Source organism: Carlito syrichta, unplaced genomic scaffold, assembly GCF_000164805.1.
Source record: "Carlito syrichta isolate Samal-C Ts95f unplaced genomic scaffold, Tarsius_syrichta-2.0.1 Scaffold303019, whole genome shotgun sequence".
NCBI classification, from domain to species: domain Eukaryota; kingdom Metazoa; phylum Chordata; class Mammalia; order Primates; family Tarsiidae; genus Carlito; species Carlito syrichta.
In genome coordinates, this window is record NW_007247115.1 from 216,952 (window position 1) to 237,698 (window position 20,747).

General features: G+C 36.4%; 1 protein-coding gene across 1 annotated transcript in view; it reads left to right on the forward strand.

The window, feature by feature from the left end:
- Window positions 1-129: 129 nt before the first annotated feature.
- PTAR1 (protein prenyltransferase alpha subunit repeat containing 1) overlaps window positions 130-20,747 on the forward strand; it is a 47,183-nt gene continuing 26,565 nt past the window's right edge. The window contains exons 1-3 of the mRNA XM_021712029.1: window positions 130-263; window positions 8,365-8,534; window positions 18,548-18,614. Of these exons, the coding sequence (XP_021567704.1) occupies window positions 130-263; window positions 8,365-8,534; window positions 18,548-18,614 (371 nt within the window). The remainder of the gene's footprint in view (window positions 264-8,364; window positions 8,535-18,547; window positions 18,615-20,747) is intronic.

Here is a 20,747-nt window from a genome sequence, read left to right on the forward strand (position 1 = left end):
GGGTCCCGGCCCACGCACCCTTCTGGGAGGCGGCAGAGAGGTCAGGCCGGGCCGTTGTCGGCCGCCGCGAGGCTGGCTCAGCGACCCCGGGCGCGCCCGCGGACTGGTCCCTAGAAGTGATCTCGGAAGATGAAAACGAAACGACTTTGTTTCGCTTTCCTTCCCTACCCTTCCCCGGGAGTTTACGAAACTCGAAAGACTTCATCCGTAGATCCACGTCCTACGTCTAAGGTTCACGGGCACACACTGCAATGTGGGTCTATGTATGCTTTGTAAACACAACTCTTGTGGTTCATCCCGGACGTTGGAAGAGGAGGTAACCGATCCTCTTATTCTCAGTGGGCCAAAAAATCCCTCCGTCTACTCACCAAAGGTAGTTTGAGGCCACTTTGGACTTTCGCTCACTTGTCACAAGATTGGAAAGTGAATGCGATAAAACATGTTTTGAAGGTGAACGGAGCATTCTCAAGGGACGCTTCTGTGGACTCAGTTGAGGGTGGAGGTTCTGGGATAAAGCCGATGAAACCTCCACACTTTCTTAGATTCATAGTTACAGGGAGGGTATTAACTCCTTTTTATTTCACCACTCCTGCCCTCTTTAAGGGACACTGCAGAACTGACACATGTATCTTTTCCTCTTACCATTTTACTTCGGAGTACACTCGGAGATACCACTATAGTCTGTACTCTTCCTGACATTTCTGCTTTTATGTAACAAGTGAAAAGAAAGTATTGAGAGAGGGAGAGAGACAACATTATTCAAGGAGTGAAGAAGAAGCAAGAATGTGGCTCCTTTTCCATACCTTCTCCTCCCTAAAGAAAAGAAACAAGGGATCCAGTTCTGCATTGTTTTCACTTTATCTAATTGTTTTTGGAGTTCATTTTTAATATTTTATTCTTTAGGTTGGAACACATGAATTTTTTTTTAAAGCATTCTAACCCCTTCAGCTCTTCTGCCTAAAAGAGTAACCAATTCTACATCTTAAAGTGTTTTTTTTCTCCAAGATGATGATTATAGAAGAATTAAGAAGCCCTCATATGTCTTGCTCCCTCGTAGTAAACAATTGGAGACATGCAACCATGCTTCATTAAAAGCAAAACACTGCTGACCTCAAAACACAACCACCACCTCTCACAGCTTCCACTTCCCTTCCACTTCTGACTGCTGCCTTATTCAAAATGGGAGTGTTTGGAATGATTTCCTGGCAGTATCCATCGTGGTTACTGGGCCTTCTAAAGAATGCCTTGTTGTATATTAGTCTTTCAATCCCTTTTTGAGAAGGAGATCCTCAGTGCAAGTAAGAGACATCCCCAAAGTAAAGTTGGACAAACATAGGACGTATTTTCTCATCATTGGTATTTTTCTAGAGGAAATTACAGCAGACATTAGAAGTCTTAAAAAAATGCCACAATCATCTTAGTTTCTTTTTTTTTTAAGTAGGCTAAGAGAGCATCATTATTTTATATTTGAAAAAATTAAGATTGAGTGTTTATTGGCTTGGCAGGTTGACACAGTGCAGTTTGGAACATGTCCCGATTTTTCTGGATCACATTTATTAAAACTCTTAAGGAACTTTAATACCCCTCCCTTAATCATTTTATTTTACTGTGAAATCTCATTAATACATTCTCAATGTATAACTTATAATTATTAATTAGCATTTGGGTCATTTCAGGATTTAAAAGTTTGAAATAAGTTAGGCATTTGAAATAATTTAAAATAATTTATAATATAGGTCTGAAACAAATAGCTTAATTCATTATTTAATATTAATCAAAAGTTGTATTTTAGTACATAAAATGCCTTATAATTTTGGCTTCTCAAAATTGTCCATACCTCCTAACCCTTTTACTCCCAAAACAAAGAGGCTATATTTCTAGTTAAAAGAAAACAAAGACATTGTTTATCTTTAAAGTTGGAAGCTGACTTTACCGTATCTAATTACACTTTCAGTATTATAAGAGCTTTTCATTCTTTTTGTTTTCCTTTTTTCTCGAAACACAAGATAGATGATAACTTTAATAGCCAACATCTACTCCATTAAATACGTTGATTTTGTTTATGTAGAAATATCTAACTAGAAGGTGTCAAAGATGCAGTGGATGAGATGTAGATTTTGTTACTATTTAATATTAGTAGGTATCTTCTCTCAGCCTCAGTTTTCTCTTGATCTTGTGAGGCTGATGAGAAAACAGGAAGATCTCCTCACAACTAAGTAGCACTTAGTTGCCACTTGGCAAACATTAGATTTAACCCGAATCCCTGTATTTTTCACTGAAAATATATTGACCAAATGATTGTTGAATTTGAAGCACTTTATAAACTGGACAATATTTGTTGATTATTAGAGTATCATCTTAGTTTCTCTAAAACAAGACTTGACTTGCAGATAGTCATTAACTTAGTATATAGGCTCTGTACTAATCTGGGAGACAATAGTTTACAATGAAAATTGGATCATGTTAAAGTCTCTTAAAGCAAGTTATTGATTTTTATTACTACTAAATGTTTATTGAACTGTTACTGTTTATGAGGTGCTGTAGGCACCATCTTGATTGTATGGAATAGGAAGAAGCTTAAAATACAATTCTTATACTCAAGGCACTCACAGAAATTTCCACAATGGTGAACATTTTCTATATCCGTGCTGTTCAGTATGGTAGCCACAAGACATAGTAGCTGTTGAGCACTTGAAATATGCCTAATGCGAATGAGGGACTGAATTTTAAATTTTATTTAATTTTAACCGATTTGTACATAATGGCCACATGTGTCCAATGATACTGTATTGCACAATGCAGGTCTGTATGGAGGCCTAACAGCTGCCTGCATAAACTGTAAATTAATCTTGCAAAGCAGTTTCTGGTAAGAGCTGGATTAATAGGATAGTGAGCAAGTGCTATGGGACGCAAAAAGGAGGCTGGTATGTGTAGACTAGGGTCCTTAGCGAAGGTGAGTTTTAAACTCAGCATTGAAGTCTAGGTAGGATTAATAGTCTTAGGAAGCTAAGGACCTCTATAGGGAACAGTGAATTGAGTGGTAAAATGTGATTGAGAAGATGCACTAGGGCCAGATTATGGAAATCCTTGACTGTCTCTTAATTTCTTTCATCCCATTCATACATTCAGCAAATGAGCATGTCTGTTTGACAGGCATGGTGCTAGGCTCTGGGTATACAGGGTTAAGAGTTGTGTAGTTTGGTGAACAAACCAGATGTGGTCTCTGTCCTAATGGAACTTTAAATGAATAAATACACAGATTATGAAAAGAGCTGGAAAGGGTAAGAAGCATACTTTGAAAGAATAATAACAGGGAGGCCTAATTTAGATTAGCAAGCCAAGATAGTTCTTTCTGAGGAAATAACATTTATATTGAGACATTTGGGATGAAGAAAAGTGTGGCTCAAGGAAATATATTTCTGAGGCAGCGGGTGCGCACCAATGACAAGTTTTGAGTGAGGAAGTAATAATGAATGGCAGTTTTAGATTGCCTGCAAGTTGAACTGAAGACTAGGAAACCATAGAGTCTGTTGGGCTTCTTAAACTTGATTTTTATTTATTTATTTATTTAAGCAATAGTGTAGTTGTACAAATTTGAGTTAAGAGTTGGTACTGGATTTTAATTTTGGCTTGTCATTTACTAGCTGGTAGACTTAGAATGCTTTCTTCAACTATAAAATGGGGTCAAATTCCTACTTTATAAGATTACTCTGCAGAATACATGAAGCAGTATATGTAAAACCTAACACAGTGCGTGACAATATAATAAACAATAAACAGTGATAATTTGTGTAGCTGTACTCTAAGGTCAGTAATGTAATTTCAGGGATACACAAAGTTGGTAGTCTTTAGAATGAATTAGAAAGCCTATGAGATTTCTGAAATATCTTAATCACCATTAAAGTTTTAATGATCAATATGCAAGGGTCAGTTCCTTTAGATACTTAACTAATTTTCCTTTTTGGTTATACTGGAAAGAATTTCAGTTTTGGGGATATGGGGAGCAAACCCGAAATAACCGCTATTATATTTAAAAGATTTTTACTGTTTCCTGAATCCTTGGACTGTTCTGTCCAATTGCTCCACATTACAGAGTTCATTAGTATTTGGGAACCATCCATTCCTTCCAGAAGGGAAGCTGGTTGGCACAACTTTTGGGAGTAATGAGTCTGTTCTAATTGAGGTTTCTGAAAGATGCAGTCAAGAGAAGCTGTCTAAACATGAGGAACAAAGTCTATATCAGTGTCACACGAACCTTGAACTTCATCTGGAAGCCGGTGGATCCCCATTGTGAAGTGAGGCACTCAAAGAGATGTATCACGCTGTGTGTGATCTTAAGTAAATGTGCTGGTTCATTCTGTGTTGCTGTGCCTTTGGAGCACCCTGCAAAGGTGACCTAAAAAGTGAGCATATTTAGAAGTTGATTGCTGTCCCAAACCTTCGTGGCTTTAAAAATCCTATGACATTCTTGGTAATGCTGGTATTTACTTGAGTACCCTGTTAAGTACCAGAAGTTTAAATTGCCAGAAACCTAACAATGTAAAAGAATGAAATTTAGTGGTATAAGAGTTTAGAAGAATTCCTCTTACAATACTGTTTTATAAGAAAATAACTGGAGATATGTTTAATATTTATAGCACATCCATTGCAACCATTAAAAATACCAAAATTATGTAGGAAAGTGTTTAATGTGAATTACTAAGTTTTGTTTTTTTTTTTAGAATTATAGAATATGTTCACTGTATTCCACTTTTGTAAAAATACTTAGGAAAAAAGGACATATATGCAAACATTAATAAGAATAGAGGGATGACAAATGATTTTTGTTTTTTACCCTGAGTTTTCCAGTGTTTCTTGAATATGAAAGTACAAGTTAATTTGACAGAAATCTAAAATGAGTTGGTCCAATTCTGGTTGGTTCTTTACTCTATAGTGTCAAGGGTTTGGGGGTAAGTATTAGGAGGTCCAGATTCTTAACTTAATCACTAGCAAAATGACCGTAGGTAATCCCCTTAAACCTCCTTGGATTTCAGTTTCCTCATCTGATAAAAGAAGAGACTGGAGGAATGAGGTCCTTTCCAATTTTAAAATGATTCTGGAATCCTAAATTGTCTGAAAAAAAGTGGACTATGACCTAAGGGACTAGGCACAGAAGTCTGAAGTCAAACACACTGTTATTGGAAGCTTGCTGACCTACCTATCTTTACAGAGTACATTATTTAAGAAAGCACTGTAACACTATCTAAGGTTACATAACTTGAATAAAGACTTCATATTCTTTGCCTCGGCTTCCCATTATCTGTTAATCCAGAAACCATATTGGCAGACCTAAAGCTCTTAGATGAATTGATGCTAATATGCTTCATCTTTGCCCAGCACTTTTCATTCTTCACCTGGCATTAGTTGGTTTTCATCACAGGCAAGGAAGGTATTATTCCTGTATTTCAGATGAGGATACTGGTGTCAAGTGACTTGCCAAATTCACTTTGACTGTCAGTGGTGGAATGGTCGCTAACTAGAACTCTAGACTTCTGAGCCGAGTGCCTTTGTCTCCACACTCTGCTGTCTCTCTTTTTATGTGTTTTTTCCTACATGAAAGTGGCTGCAAGAGTTCCCAGTAAGAACATTTGAAAGCTGAATGAGATCTAGCCCATTTCCCTTACCAGGGATATAATGTAATTTTTCTATTTTACAATTGAGGAAATTGAGGTTTATAGAGGCCAAAATGATGTGATATATATATTTCCATCTAGTACTTAGACCTGTACTGTTTTCTGTATACTTTATTAGAAGAAAATCAGAGGTAATGTTGTTCTGAAGGATCAAGGAACGGTAACCTTTGAAAACTGTTTTTTGGAGTATTATCACTGAAGTGCAGGGATAATTAGCCTTTCAGTAAGCAGTTACTGAGCACCTGCTTTTCCAAGGCATTCTTGTTTTTTGAAAGAATGGTAGCCAACCAAAGCAATGTGTTTTTTGATCATGCAGATGGTTTTTCCTGTAATTTAGATACCAAATATTAGTTGGGCATTTTAATTCTGGTTTAACTAGTGAGCAAGACAGGTTATCGTGAATTTAAGTTAAAAAAAAAATATTCTCCTCATAAAAACAGACCCAGAAGCCAAGATTCTTTTATTCTTGTTACTATAACATTTATATTGTTGACTTTTGCAGTTTTTGAAGTGTTGTAAGTGACTGGTAGATTTCAGTAAACAGAATTTCCTGAAATAATTACATTGAATATTTTTAAAAAATTAATCTTAGTTTATTTTTAAAATGTTCTTTATATAGTAAAACACAAACAACAGAAATTACCAGAGATTGTCATAAATAGTCAAGTATAGTTAGATGTGGCTAGTTGTCAAAATAGTAAATTAAATAGATTTCTGGTTGACATAAATATAAATACAAAAAACATTTTAGAATACTGGACATTGACCTCAGGTGCTCTCTCAACAGTTCCCCCATTCTTCCTGCACAACTTAATTTATATTACTGGAATGGTGAAGTGATAGCATTTTGTTATGGATATCGACACAACTCCCCAGCAAAACTGTTTAGCTCTTTGAAGTCTGAGACCTAAACTTTACTTTCTTTTTGCATTCTCACAAAGTACCCATACATTGTAGATAATCAGAAAACATATGGTAGTATTGATGTAATATATCAAAACATCTTTGAGTCAACTGAACCAATTGTCAGGACAAAAAACCTTAGGTTCCCAAATCTACTTGAGAGTTAAATTAGCTTGAAAGAATTGTTAGTGACTTGCAACCCCTAGGGTACTCTTGTTTATTGATAAATCTTTGTGTCACTAATGAAGTGATCAGTAGAAAGTAGGTTACCCCTGAGCTATTCAGTTTAGAGTTTTCAGTAGGGTTTTTATTTTAAATCCACAACCTCCTACCAGTTTGTGGTGTTGATCTAACAACAAAAGAGGGTATTTCTTGTAACTTATAATTGAACAAGTTTCCCCATTTTGGGCTCTATCAAACTACTTACTGTATTCTTGACAAGGGAATCCCAGGGACATAATAGTTAATGCCACAAACTTTGAAGACCAATTTTGTATTCTGTTTTTTAAAGACACATTTTCTTTTTTTTTTTAAATTTATTTATTATAAAGATGTGGGGTACAATTCAGGGTTATGTATACAAACATTGATCATGCAGGTACCCTTGTTGAAAGGTATGAAGACACATTTTCAAAATCTGTACAGACACTCAAAGTATTTACATCAGCTATGCTTGTTTTTAAAAGGTTTCATTAATTAAACAAAGGACATTCTATTTGTGAAAGGATGCTTTGTGTAAGCAAGAATTATAGCTTCCTTTATAGTTGAAAGATGTGTGTTTTGCAAAAACATTCTTATGTTTGCTGGCTTACTTACTATGTAAGTCAAATGCCCTGCATATTGTTTATTAAATCTCTGCGTGTAAGATACATTTTCAGCTTCTACGTTGAGGTGGATTGAAGGATAAATGCTATAGATGAAAACGATCAAATACTGAAGTGTATTTTGTGCTTTAACACTTACTAGTTTTTTGTTTTTTTTTTTAATTCAGGAAAGTATAAAGAGGGGGGGGAAGGCCCAAAATCTCACTGGCAGGATAGCTTTTATTAAAAATTTGTATCTGCTCCATATACATTTATTAGCAGGCAAGCATAAACATATTTGTTGACATTTTTAAAAATTAGGACTAATATATACAAGTGATTAGATAATTTAAACTGTGTAAACATAGAGTTCTTCCTCAATACCTTTTTCTCCAAACGTTTCTTATTATCCTTCCAAGAAAAACTTTAATGTGTCCATATGTCTTTTAAAGAAATTATACAGAAGACTTTGTACTGTACACTGTGTTCAGCATTTTGCTTTTTTCCCTCCCATTTAATATGTCTTGGCAACCTTTCCATACCAGCATATGCAGATCTACCTCATTTTTAACAGTTTGATCACTTGGGTGGGCCATATTTATTTTACTAGTCTTATATTGATAAACGTTTAGATTATTTCCAGTTTTGTTGCAACATTGCAGTGAACATTTTATTCATATATTCTGGCATAGGATAGTTTCTGATCAGTTGACTTGCTGGATCAAATTTTGTGTGCATTGAGAATTTGCCATTCAAAGATAAGACCAGTTTTCTGTCAGACAGCATACTGACTTTCCCGTACTCTGGCTACTATTAACACACTGGGTTTTTGTTTTGTTTTGTTCTTTTTTACCAATCCAGTAGGTTAGCTAAATATTTTTAAGGTAGGGAACTATGGGATTTTTAAAATACTTGGTGGGATTAGAAAATTTTTGAAAAGGCTGGTATTCTTATGTTTAATTCTTTTTTATGTTTTACATATTAAGAGATGAAATTGGCCTGATCCCATGTCCTGAAGCTAGATATAATCGGAGTCCCATAGTCCTGGTTGAAAACAAACTTGGTGTGGAGAGCTGGTGTGTCAAGCTCCTTTTACCATATGTTCACAACAAGCTCCTTTTGTACAGAACAAGAAAGCAATGGCTGAACAGAGATGGTAAGTATGAATCATATCTTCTCCCTTTGGCTTTTAGAAGCAACATGGAATATAATGGGAAGAGCCCTTCTCTGGGTTTTGGCATTTCTGGATTCTGGTTCTGACATTTCTGTTCACTGCCTAGTAGATGCTTAACTTCTCTGTCAAGTTAGTAGTTTGGACTCGACCAGTAGTTTTCAAATTTTACATTCACAGTAGTTATATGGAAGTGCCTCAAACTGGATTCCGGGCCACCTCCTGCAACCAGTTCTTTATCTGTTTATGTATTGGGGTCATTTGTAATTTTTATTTGAAGGGAAAAAAAAGTTAGAATGTCACTGAACAGGACTTTGGTCCCTGTAGTCTTAGTCTCTAATTTTTAATCCTTTAGTATTTTACAGGCAAAAGAAATCATTTTTCTAGCAGTGCAAATGAAATGGAGGCGTGATGATGGCATAGTTATATTGTGAACCAACTCAGTGATTCATGAATGTGCCATTGCACTGTGAATTCCAATTGAGCTCTGGCCCTCTGTGTCCTGTTTTGTACTGAAATGAGCAAAAGAAAACTATCCCAGCATTCTTTCCATTCTTCTCAGATAGTTCTTTACTGCATCAGATAATTCCTAATCATTCCACTTGGTCTCTTTTCCTGGTGTTCTGCCATATTAAACCTTTGTGTACACAAATTGTGTTTATCATTTTAAGCTCACCTTAAGTCTCACTTTTCAGGAGAGTACTTATCTAAGACCATGTCCTATACCATTTTTGTAAAGCTTCTTCCCCTTCCCATATACAACAGTACCTTCAAAAAGCCTCAGTATGCCTGGTGGCTGATTTTGAATAAGAACTTTGTTTTCTAGAGAATTTTAATTGCCAGTTTACTAGCCATTACCAAGAGCCTACTCATATCAGAAGCTGTTCTGAGTACTGTGGGGGATACAAAGATGAATAATACATGGTCCCTTTATTCAAGAAGCTTACAGTTGAGTGATAGACAGTCTCTTTGGGGGTGTGAAGAAGAGTGTTGCCAAAAGTATGACATACCGATTTCCTTGAATTTCTCTCAGCACTGTCCTTAACACACTGTCATTATAGGCTAATGGCATCTTTCCCTGTTTAGACCATAGAAAAGGAGTCTGATTTGAAGGTTTAATGAGCAGTGGTTTCTATTTTTATTTCACTCAGTTCATCCTTTGATATATATTTCTTACGTAGCTTAAGTTTATGGCATAAATTTTAATGCATAAGTTTAGACATAAATTTCAAGGTAAGCATATTTATCTGTTGTTAGACCCTCTTTAATTCTCCATTCAGTCACTGTGCTATAGTTTTCAGTAACAATAAGGAAAACGCAATACCATATGAATCCATTGTTATTTGCCAAACAAAGCTATATTGTTTATGTTCTGATGCACAGAAATGGATAATTGAGCCAGTGCATAACTTTAGGGGAGAGGTAGAATGATAATCTTATAAAAAAAAGAAACAGTATGACTTTTAAAAAGTGAAAGGCTAATGATTGCCCGTTTATGAATGCTAGTTCACCCACTTTCTTCCTGTGGACTTTTAAGGTCTTCTCTCCATTTCTCTGTTTCTTGTCCTTCTGGACACTGTACTACAGGCTTTGCTGTGTCTCCTTACCATGTAGTTTTAGTCTTAATAGGCTCTGGAGGACCCACACGGAAGAGCAAATGGTTAAGCTCACTCATTCAAATAGCTGGCATCTAGACTGAGTTCTGATGCAGCTGAGCTTGTGCACAGAAGCAGCTTTTGATTTGACCTAACCTGTATCCTCATGGAAGCAATTTTCAATTTCTTTTCTGGGCAAGGCGGGAGAGCATAGTTTAGTGTGGTGTCACATACCATGCAGGTTGTATATTGTATTATCGGTAAATATAAGGAAGTGAATTTCTGATTTGACAGAAGAAGATACTTGAAAATGCTGACTAATATAAGAGTACTCTGCCAGACTTATGAACTGAAGCAGTTAGAGCACAGTTTCAGAATGTCAGTGTCTGTGTGATTGATCATGCCAGAATCCCAGGCATCTACCTAAGCATGTATTCTGTAACTGGAGGTGAATTTTACTCCTGGGATAGCTTTTTTTTTTCTTCTTAACCAAATTGAATCCATGCTTTCATTAACTTGCTGAATTCCTTCAATGTTTAGAAAGTATCCTTGTTTAGCTAGAGTCTGATATTTTTAAAAGTCTGCCTTAGTAGTTGCCATGTTTGGTTTGGAAGAGGAATGATACTATAATTCTGATTTTTGAGAAATCCATGACAGATGCATAAAACAAGAGGAAAGAAAGACCATAGCACTGAGTCCTGACTGGGCAGAGCTCTCTCCTGTGTTCTTCAAGTGTGTCCTTTTGCCATCTTTTTTTGTTCCTCTCTCTTTCTCACAACCCCCACTTATTCCATAACTGAGCTCTCTCTTTAAAGGCCATTTTCTGCTCTCCATTTCTTTGGCTGACCAGGCCTTCATTGTTTATACTGGACAAATGTTTTTACCTCATAACTGCCTACCTCATTTCCAGGCTCTTTTGTGATCCATGTATAATTGCTAGCAGTTTGATAGATGCTTTTCTGAACTATATTATCTGCTCATCTTACTTCAGGATGCCTGGAGAATCAACGTAGAATTCAGACTCCTTAGCATGGTATTTGGAGACCTTCACAATCTGTTGTCAGCCTATATCACCAACCTTTCTACCCCTTTATATTCAGCATCAGAGGTTGCAGATTCTCAGTACCCCTGAAGATTGTCTACAGATACATTTTGTTTTTGGCTTGTATAATGTGTTAACATTGTTTTAAATTAGATGGATAAATGTTTGAAATCAGGATGAAAATCTGGGTTTCTGTCTTCACTTGAAAAATTAGAAGACTTGGGTGCACAACTTTCTGCATGGCAGACTTACAGCCTACACTTTTCTTAACTGGGCAAGTCTGTTCCAGTTTATCAAAACCTCTTTGTGCTCTTCAGACACCGAGGCAGAGTGTCAGTTGCCACCTCTCATCAGTTTTCCTCTGGTGCTTTTCTGACATTGATTTCAGCCCTAGAAGCATTTGTGTTAGCAACCATTTGATATATGTTTATTCCAGCCACAACCTGCATTGTTGCATCTTTGACTTTGTACTGCCTTACTTCCATGCCTGTGCTGAGGCTCATGTTTAAATGTTGTCATCTTCATGGTAGCTGCCTTTGATGTGGTGCACATGCATGTACAAACTCAACACTGTGAAGACTTTTAGACTGCTGCAGGAAGTAATAATTGCCCTCTGCTTTTATGGGAGTTTTTTATTTGGGTGGCTTGCGTAGTAGTAACACTTGTCACACTGTAGTATAGTTGATTAAACAACCTTTTTCCTTGGCTGAATTGTGAGTTTGTTAGGAATGGATTATGACTGTCTTTTTTCGTTTACTCAGCACCCTTATGTGTTCAACAGACATTTGTCAAATGAGTAACAAAAGTTTGGCAAGCAAAAGTTTTTAGCTTAGTCTAGCTGTTGATTCAGTGACTATGTACTGTAATAAACAAGGCCTCTCTGGTGTTTACTATGCAACTTCACCTGAATTCTCTTTTCTTGTGGCAACCTGAATGTATTTTGGAGGCGATAACCAGTCGAAGTTGATTTTGGATTTACTTCTAGATGCACGAAAACCTTCCTCTTTCAGAGATATTTGTCAAACCCAGTGTCTATTACCAGGTCACTGTTGGCCTTGGGTCATTTCTAGAATGCATTGCAGCAAAGAAAGCATATTCATTTTTCTCTGACTTCTGTTGCATCCTCTTATTCTTTGCTTGTTATAGCTGGAATTTAGCTACTTTCCTATGTATAATGTGCCCTGATTAATTTTCTCCCTATGTGACAATGGGTTACATATATTGTGGTGTGTGTTAAAAAGGAACATTTATTTGATGGCATATGTTCTAGTGTTTGGAGAGAGACTTTAATTTTGAAAGACTAAGGATTTCAGTAGTCATATCTTTTGGGTGAAACTGCAGAAGAAATGGTATATTGTTGATGGAATTGAGAGACAGCAATAGTTATAATCAACTGTTGGTTATACATGTTTATCTTTACATCTTTGGTTCAGTCTTGACCTGCAGAATGCAAAGTATTTGCCGATAGTATGCCAGAGTAGAAAGAGCATCTGCTTTGCAGGATGGCAGACCTGAATTTATATTCAGCTCATCAGCACACTGAAGTCCCTTAGCAGTCACTTGGCAGATAATTTAAACTCTTTCTTCCCATTTTCACACCAAAAGAAGGGAATACTCATCAAGACCTCAGAGGGTTGTTATAAGGATCTAATTCTCTAATTATGTCCCATATTTCTAATCTAGTTACTTCTGCTAGTCTTTACCCATTTCTATCATTCCTCTTTACCCTACTTCTTTTTTTTTTTTTTTTTTTTGAGTTGGAGTCTCATTCTGTCGCCCAGACTGGAGTGCAGTGGCCACTCCTGGCCACCGCAGCCTCAACCTGCTGGGCTCCGGCGATCCTTCCGCCTCAGCCTTCCAAGTAGCTAGAACTACAGGCGCGCGCTACCACGCCCAGCTAATTTTTCGATTTATTGTAGGGATGAGGTCTCGCCAAGTTGCCCAGGCGAGTCTCGAACCCGCAGGCTCAGGCAGTCCACTCACTTCAGCCTCCCAAGGCACGGGATTACAGGCTGAGCCACCGAGCCCGGCTTACCCTACTTCTTGTGTCTGTCTGGAAGGGTCCCATCTGAACTTGAGACATGAATCACAAGATTAAGCCTCTGTCAGAGAGGAAAGAAGGACCTGTGGTTATATGCGTTATTTGACACCACTGATGATTGGTCAGGGTTGTTGATGTTTTAAATTTCAAGGTTCTTAGAAGTCAAAAAGTGTCCCTCTGCTCAGCAGTTACTGCTTAGTCAGTCAAGGAGTTTCTTTTCCTCTCTCTGGAGGCATCCTGTTCTGGTATCATTTGTGGAACTGGACTAGGAGATACAGGCTTTGTAACAGGAATTACTATTCATTGATTACTGTATGTTGGATTCTGTCCTAACACTTCAGGGGTTTTAATCATCTAATATCCCCATGTTAGCGCCATTTTACATATGAGGAGGATACTAAGGCTTAGAGATACTAAGTGATTTGCATAACAATTTCCAGCAAGTAGTGGAGCCAGTCTCTGACCCAACAGCTGCTGTTGTCCTCCTGGGGAAAGACCCACTAGTAAAGGTAGCACTACTTTGATCAGCCTTCCTCTCATTACACAGCCAAGAAAAGTAGGAACTTGGCCGGGCTTGGTGGCTCAGCCTATAATCCCAGCACTTTGGGAGGCTGGGGCGAGTGAATTGCCTGAGCCCTTGGGTTCGAGACCAGCCTGGGCAACTTGGCGAGACCTCATCTCTACAATAAATAAGAAATTAGCCGGATGTGGTAGCGTGCACCTGTAGTTCCGGCTACTTGGAAGGCTGAGGCGGAGGGATTGCCAGAGCCCAGCAGGCCAACCCTGGGGTGGCCATGAGTATGCCACTGCACTCCAGTCTGGGCGACAGAGTAAGACTCCAACTCAAAAAAAAAAAAAAAGAAAAACAAAAAGTAGGGACTTAAATATTTGTACTGCTGTACAGAAGTCTCTCTCATGGAAGATGAACTTGTCTTTACTATGACAGGTACTGGAGGGGGGGTCAGAGGGAGAGGAGAGTTATATCAGAAGTACAATTAGCAACTACCCTTGGTCACTCAACTTTTGTTTAATGTAGACAGAAAGAGTCTAAGGGACTAAGTACCAGGTTACCTAGGTAGTATAATGGCTTTTTGAAAAATTGTAGATGTAGAAAGAAATCTCAGAGGCTTTATCATTATGTACAGACCTTTCCATATAATTGCTTGACTACTAAGTGGTTTTTTTGTTATTGCTGTTGCTTGTATAAGTCTAGAATTTTAGACAGTTTTTCTATATTTTAGACAGTTTTTCTGCCTTATTATTTTGGACTTCCTTTATTAATTGATACTGAAAATATTCAATTCTTGTTAAGTATCAGTGGTGTTAGGTGAACAAATATTGAGCACTCACTATACACCAAATAACTATGGAGAAATGGAATGAATCTCATTGCTCACAACACTGTGAGACTGTTGTTATTATTCCCATTTCACAGATAAAGAAACTGGAGTACAAAGAAGTAAAGTTATGTAGGTAGTAAATGGAGAAACTGGATTCAAACCCAGTTAGTGTGGCTATAAGGAAGGCCTGTGCTCTTACCTCTCCTCTATGCTGAGGTCAGATGTGGAGCTGCTTTTGGACAGGAGCCATATTTTACTCCTCTTCACCCTGCCTCAATACCTGACTTACTGTAGCTGCTCATAAAATTTGTTGAGTAAGTAAATAATATGGAGATATATACCTGCCTCCAAAAGATGTGTTTCTGATTAAGAGGATAATATTTATATAAGTAGCATAAGTAAGATACACATACAACATAGAGATGCAAGATTTTGTTCCAGCTAGGTAGGTCTGGGAAGTCTTTTTTATTTTTTTATTTTAAAGATGTGGGGTACAGTTCAGGGTTAGGTGTACAAAGTTTGGGAAGTCTTTATGGAAAAAGATGCATTTAAGATGTATGTACGTTTCAGTATGAGGAGATGAGAAGACATTTCTTGCATAAAGAATAGCAAGCAGGTAAATCTGAGTTATGTTCAAAGAAGAAAAGGTAGGCAGGTAGGATGCTGGGGTTTGATTCAGGTAGAGTGTAGCATGTGAAGGAAAGTAATGGGAGACCAAAAAGGAGATTGATAAGGAGTTTGGGACCAGGTTCTTGAAAGCTTCATTTCCTGGTATGTTTTACTAGCACCCTGTGCTGTAGTCACACTCTGGCACCTATTGTCTCTTGAAGAGCAGGCTCTATGTGAAGTTTCATGCCTCTTTCTCTTTGCTCATACTTTTTCCAGTATGAAAGGCAGTGCCGTGACCACTTTACTAATTTACAGTCTTCCATGGGTACCCTAGTAAGTAAGAATTATTGTAGCTTCTTTGGAGGGCCCCAAAATGAGGTTTATGCTTCTACTTCCCAATTATATGATTAATTTCTGTTTTAATGTACATTTGTCAATATAAACATTTTTCATTTTTGTTTGCTACTTATATACAATTCACCTTATGAACGGCATATTCATATTCATTAACTATTTATTTATCATAGTCTTGACCTATCAAATAAGCTGCATAAACCTGTATTTAGAAGAAAAAAAGTCAGTAAAGTTTAGACATACTGCGGTATGATTATTTGTTTATATGTTTTGTCCAACTGGAGAGTAACCTTTGAGAGGACAAAATCAGGTCTTATATGTCATTATATCCAGTATCTCAGTTCTAAGGGCCTAGTTTAATCCATAGTCAATACTTGGATTATTTGTGGAATTAAATGAATAATGATATAGAAAATTATGTTTATTTTCCTTATTAAATATTAAAATAGTGCCAAAAACTACTCAAAGTAAAGAATGAAGAGGTTAACTAGATTATTCCTTATAGTTTGTGTATGCATTTAATGACTTGTAACAAGGAAGGTGGAAGTAAAAAATGTGTGCTGATCCTGCTGATCCTACTGTTTGTTGCTTGTAACTGAATATTACAGTACGCTCACTAGCAATGAAATCTTGAAATAAATGTTAATCTCTTACTATGATGGTAAGAATAGAATAGTTGATTTTCTTGCTAGCCAGAATATGTTAAAATAACCACAGGATGTTTTAATGTGTGTGTTCTTAGATTTTTAAAAGGTTATATTTTACTTAAACACTGAAAGTGTCCCAGTTATTTATTGCAGACAGACATTTCAGTTGCAGTATAATTGATTTGTTAAAAGCAGTTGGATGTTGACTTTGCCACATGCTAATTGGGTGGCTGAGCAAATTGCTTAAACTCTAAATATTTCCCTATCTGGAAAATGTAATAAGAATATTTTGGATTGTGATTATAAGAATTCAGTGAAATAATGCAAATACATGTTTACTAGCATGCCTAGTACACAGCAATGCTAAATAAATTATAATGATTAACTTGGCATTTAATATTAACTTGGCATTTAATATGAGCTTGATAGGGTTGCCTTAGTTTAGTATTATATCCCTAGGTTGATCATCTTAATCCTAGAATTATCTTTAAATTTTATTAAAACAAAGACAGTATGTCTAAACTTTACTAATTTTTTTTTCTCCTAAATACAGACTATGGAGCTTATTTGATAGGCCAAGACCATAAATAAATGGCTAATGAATATGAATATCCTGCTCATAAGGTGAACTGTATATAAGTAGCAAACAAAGATGAAAAATTTTTATATTGACAAATATAAAATAAATGTAATATTTTAATATAAATTAAGATAGAAAGCACGAATTTTTATCTGCCCTGCTTATAAGGTGAACTGTATATGTGTAGCAAACAAAGATGAAAAATTTTTATATTGACAAATATAAAATAAATGTAATATTTTAATGTAAATTAAAACAGAAAGCACGAATTTTTATCTGCCATATTCACTTTTTAAATATAATTATATTGGTCAGTTATAGGAACATAAGTATACTCATGTTACTCTTGGCAGTATTAATAAATACAGTCCATTTGGAGGACAATTTGGAAGTGCTTAGTAGGAGCAATACTTTTACATTGTTTTGACATAGTTCTGCTTCAGGGGATATATTCTAAGAAATGAGTCTATGAGACAAAAAAGATCTGATTAAAAATGTTTGTAGTAATATTATATATACCAGGGGACCCCAAAACCCTGGGATTTATTTATTAAAAATTGTGTATTCTTACATGCTTAAACTTCAGCCCTTTTAAAGCACTGTCCATTTGATGCAATACACCTATCAAGTTGCTTTTTCCACTGCTCAAAACAGTTGTTGAACTTGTCAATTTTGATGCCTTTTAGTGCTTCTGCCATTTTTTGTTTCATCTCTTCTACGTTGGCAGCACATTTCCTTTTGAGTACTTTTTTCATCTGGGGAAACAAAAGTCTCTGGGACAAGATCAGGTGAACAGAGAGGGTGGGGCACGGGGTCATGCAGCTTTTGGTCCAAAACTTATGAACACTCAGTGTGGTGTGGGCTGGATTGAACCAATCATGAAATGGGCAAACACGTTGAAAGAATCTACAAAAAAAAAAAAAAATTCACTTAAACTGAATGCAGCTTCTCAAAACAACACTAGTTGTTGCTTACACTGATGCCCGATGAATTCCTGTAACACTTACCTAGCAGGAGAAGCCTGTACCGTAAGGGGCCTGCCCTCAAAAGATAATTTCATTTTGGGGGGGCAGTCCTCCCTCATAATAGTAAAAACAAACAGGAAATGACCTGAAGAATAAGATAAATGATAGCATGTAGAACTAAGAAATTATCTTGCAACTGTTAAAAATATATACTGTAGCAATATAGGAGGATGCATATGAAATAATACTGGATGAAGAAAATAAAACAAAATTGTACATTTACTGTTGCTATGCCTATGTAAAAAATGTGTGCAAGAAAGAATAATTATTGCAGGAGAATGTAAATAAATTGTTTTAAGTGGGTTGGATCGTGAGTGTTTTTTTTTTTTTATCCTTTTGAAATTTGCACACATAGTCAATACTTGAGAGATTTGTGGAATTAAATGAATAGTGGCATAGAAACTGTTTCTTATTCTTGGTAAATATTAAATTTATGCCAAAAATTACTAAAAGAATGAGGAAGTTAATTCTTTATGGGCACATTGTAGAATTGTTTTAGTGTTGGCTTTTAAAAGAGTTATATTTATCATAAGAAGGAGAAGGACTTGAGGTTAATCTTCATATCCCTGATAGCTTAGAACAGGTTATTTATCATTAAAATTATATATATATCATGATATATATATATTAGTATTAGTATATATTAGTAGAGTGTATGTGTGTGTTTATATGCATCTCTCTCGGAGAGAGAACCTTAAAAGAAAGAGAAGCCAAGCTTTAAAGGATAGTACTATTTGTTTTTAATATGACTTCTCTTTATTTTAGAATTGATAGATGTCACATGCACCCTGCTGCTTCTAAACCCAGACTTTACCACTGCATGGAACGTGAGGTATGTCATTTTCCTCAGTGATAAGATGAAATTTGTCCAGATTTCTGAAGACATAAGCCCCCCAAAATGAAATATAAACCGTAAATATGTTCATAGCATCTTACACTTATTTCTTCTATCATTCTTAATAATATCTTCGTAACAATTCTAACACATATCTTTCCCCCCATTTTTTATGTCTGTATTTTCTGCAAACTTTCTTGCTTGAAATATAAAGTGTTATGTTGAGTTACAGTATACTGTTTGGTGCATGCTTTTATTTTCCTTCCATTTTTGAGGGTTGGAGGGGAATGGGCAATTAGCATTATTGGTTGGATCACAAGGCATTGCTCACTGTATTTGAGAAGCACTGCCGGGCAGTGAATAGTGTATGGGATGAGAAAGAAAGGAGTCAGGCTTGACTCTGGTTTTCACCCTGAGTAGCTGAAATGATGGAGTTAACCATTTACAGAAATAAGGATGTCTAAAGAAAAGCAGATTTAGATAGGGGATTGCTGGTTATAGGTCAAGAGTTTGGCTTGGGAAATGTTAAGACTTATGTCTAAGTAATTGTGTATTAATCTGAAGTTCAGGAAAGAGGTCTGGGCCAGATATAAACTTGGGAATCACTAGCATATAGATGGTTTTAAAGCCATGAGATAGTTTGAGATTCCCAGAAGAGTGGGTATCACTAGAAAATAAAACCCATCCAAGGATTAAACACTAGGACACTCCAGTTTTCTAGAGTTGCACAGTCCAAATAGTAGGGACTAGTCATACATGATGATTAAGCCCTTGAAATGTGATTAATCTCAATAGACGTATGCTCCAAGTGTAAACTACACACCAGATTTTGAAGACTAAGTCCCCTTCAAAATGAAATATCTCATCAATAATTTTTATATTAATTACTTGTTGAAATTATAACATTTGGATATATTGAATTAAGTATTTATATTTGTTTTAGATGTGGCTATTAGAAAATCGAAAATCACATATATGGCTCACATTTGTGATTCACATTATATTTCTGTTGGACAGCACTGTTCTAGTGTTTGCAAGATGAGGAAGAATCAGCAAAGGAAACTTTTAGTAAGGTGCTATGTACTTAAAATTGAGAGCTTTTTTAAGGATAGGGTTTTTTTAATTCTTTGTTTTTCTAGCCTCTAATTCTAGTGCCTGTCTTATAATAGATAACATAGTTTGCAAACTAGGCACTGAAAATAAATCAAATTCAGTGAAAAAGAAATGAGTGCAATAGGGAAGTGGGAATGCTATCTGTACTCATGTTCTCATAATTAGAAAGGAATAGAAAATTCTTAAACAAAAAATTCTTACTGGTATTAATATAATGTATGTACATACATATAGACACACATACATTTCTATTTACATATAAGTATACACACACATGTTCTATAGGCCAGTTCAGTATAAGAGAAGAAAAAAACCTAGTCTTAAGATTCATGGCACTTAGCCCTGATTCATCAGTTAACTAGCAGCTGAATTTGGGTAAAACCTTTAATTTCACAAGAGTTTTAGTTTCTATATCTGAATATTTGAATAAGGTGAATTTTTTATGATTATTTTGAAACTTTTAAAACATTTTGTGTGACTTCGTCTTATGAAGGGAAATTGCTCTATAAATCTAATTTCAGTGGTATTTATTGCTGTTAATCTTGCAAATCATTCTAGTTAGATGATTAAGAAAGTTTGGCTGGGCTCAGTGGCTCAACCTGTAATCCCAGCAATTTGGGAGGCCAAGGTGAATGGATTGCCTGCGCCCACAAGTTCAAGACCAGCCTGGGCAACTTGGCAAGACCTTGTCTCTACAATAAATCAAAAATTAGCCAGGCATGGTAGCACGCACCTATAGTTCCAGCTACTTAAAAGGCTGAGGCAGAAGGATTGCCAGAGCCCAGCAGGTTGAGTCTGCGGTGGCTGTGAGCATGCCACTGGACTCCAGCCTGGGCAACAGAGTGAAACTCCAACTCAAAAAAAAAAAAAAAAAGCCGGGCTTGGTGGCTCAGCCTGTAATCACGCGCCTTTGGGAGGCTGAGGTGAGTGGATTGCCTGAGCCCACGGGTTCGAGACCCACCTGGGCAGCGAGACCTCATCTCTACAATAAATCAAAAAATCAGCCGGGCGTGGTAG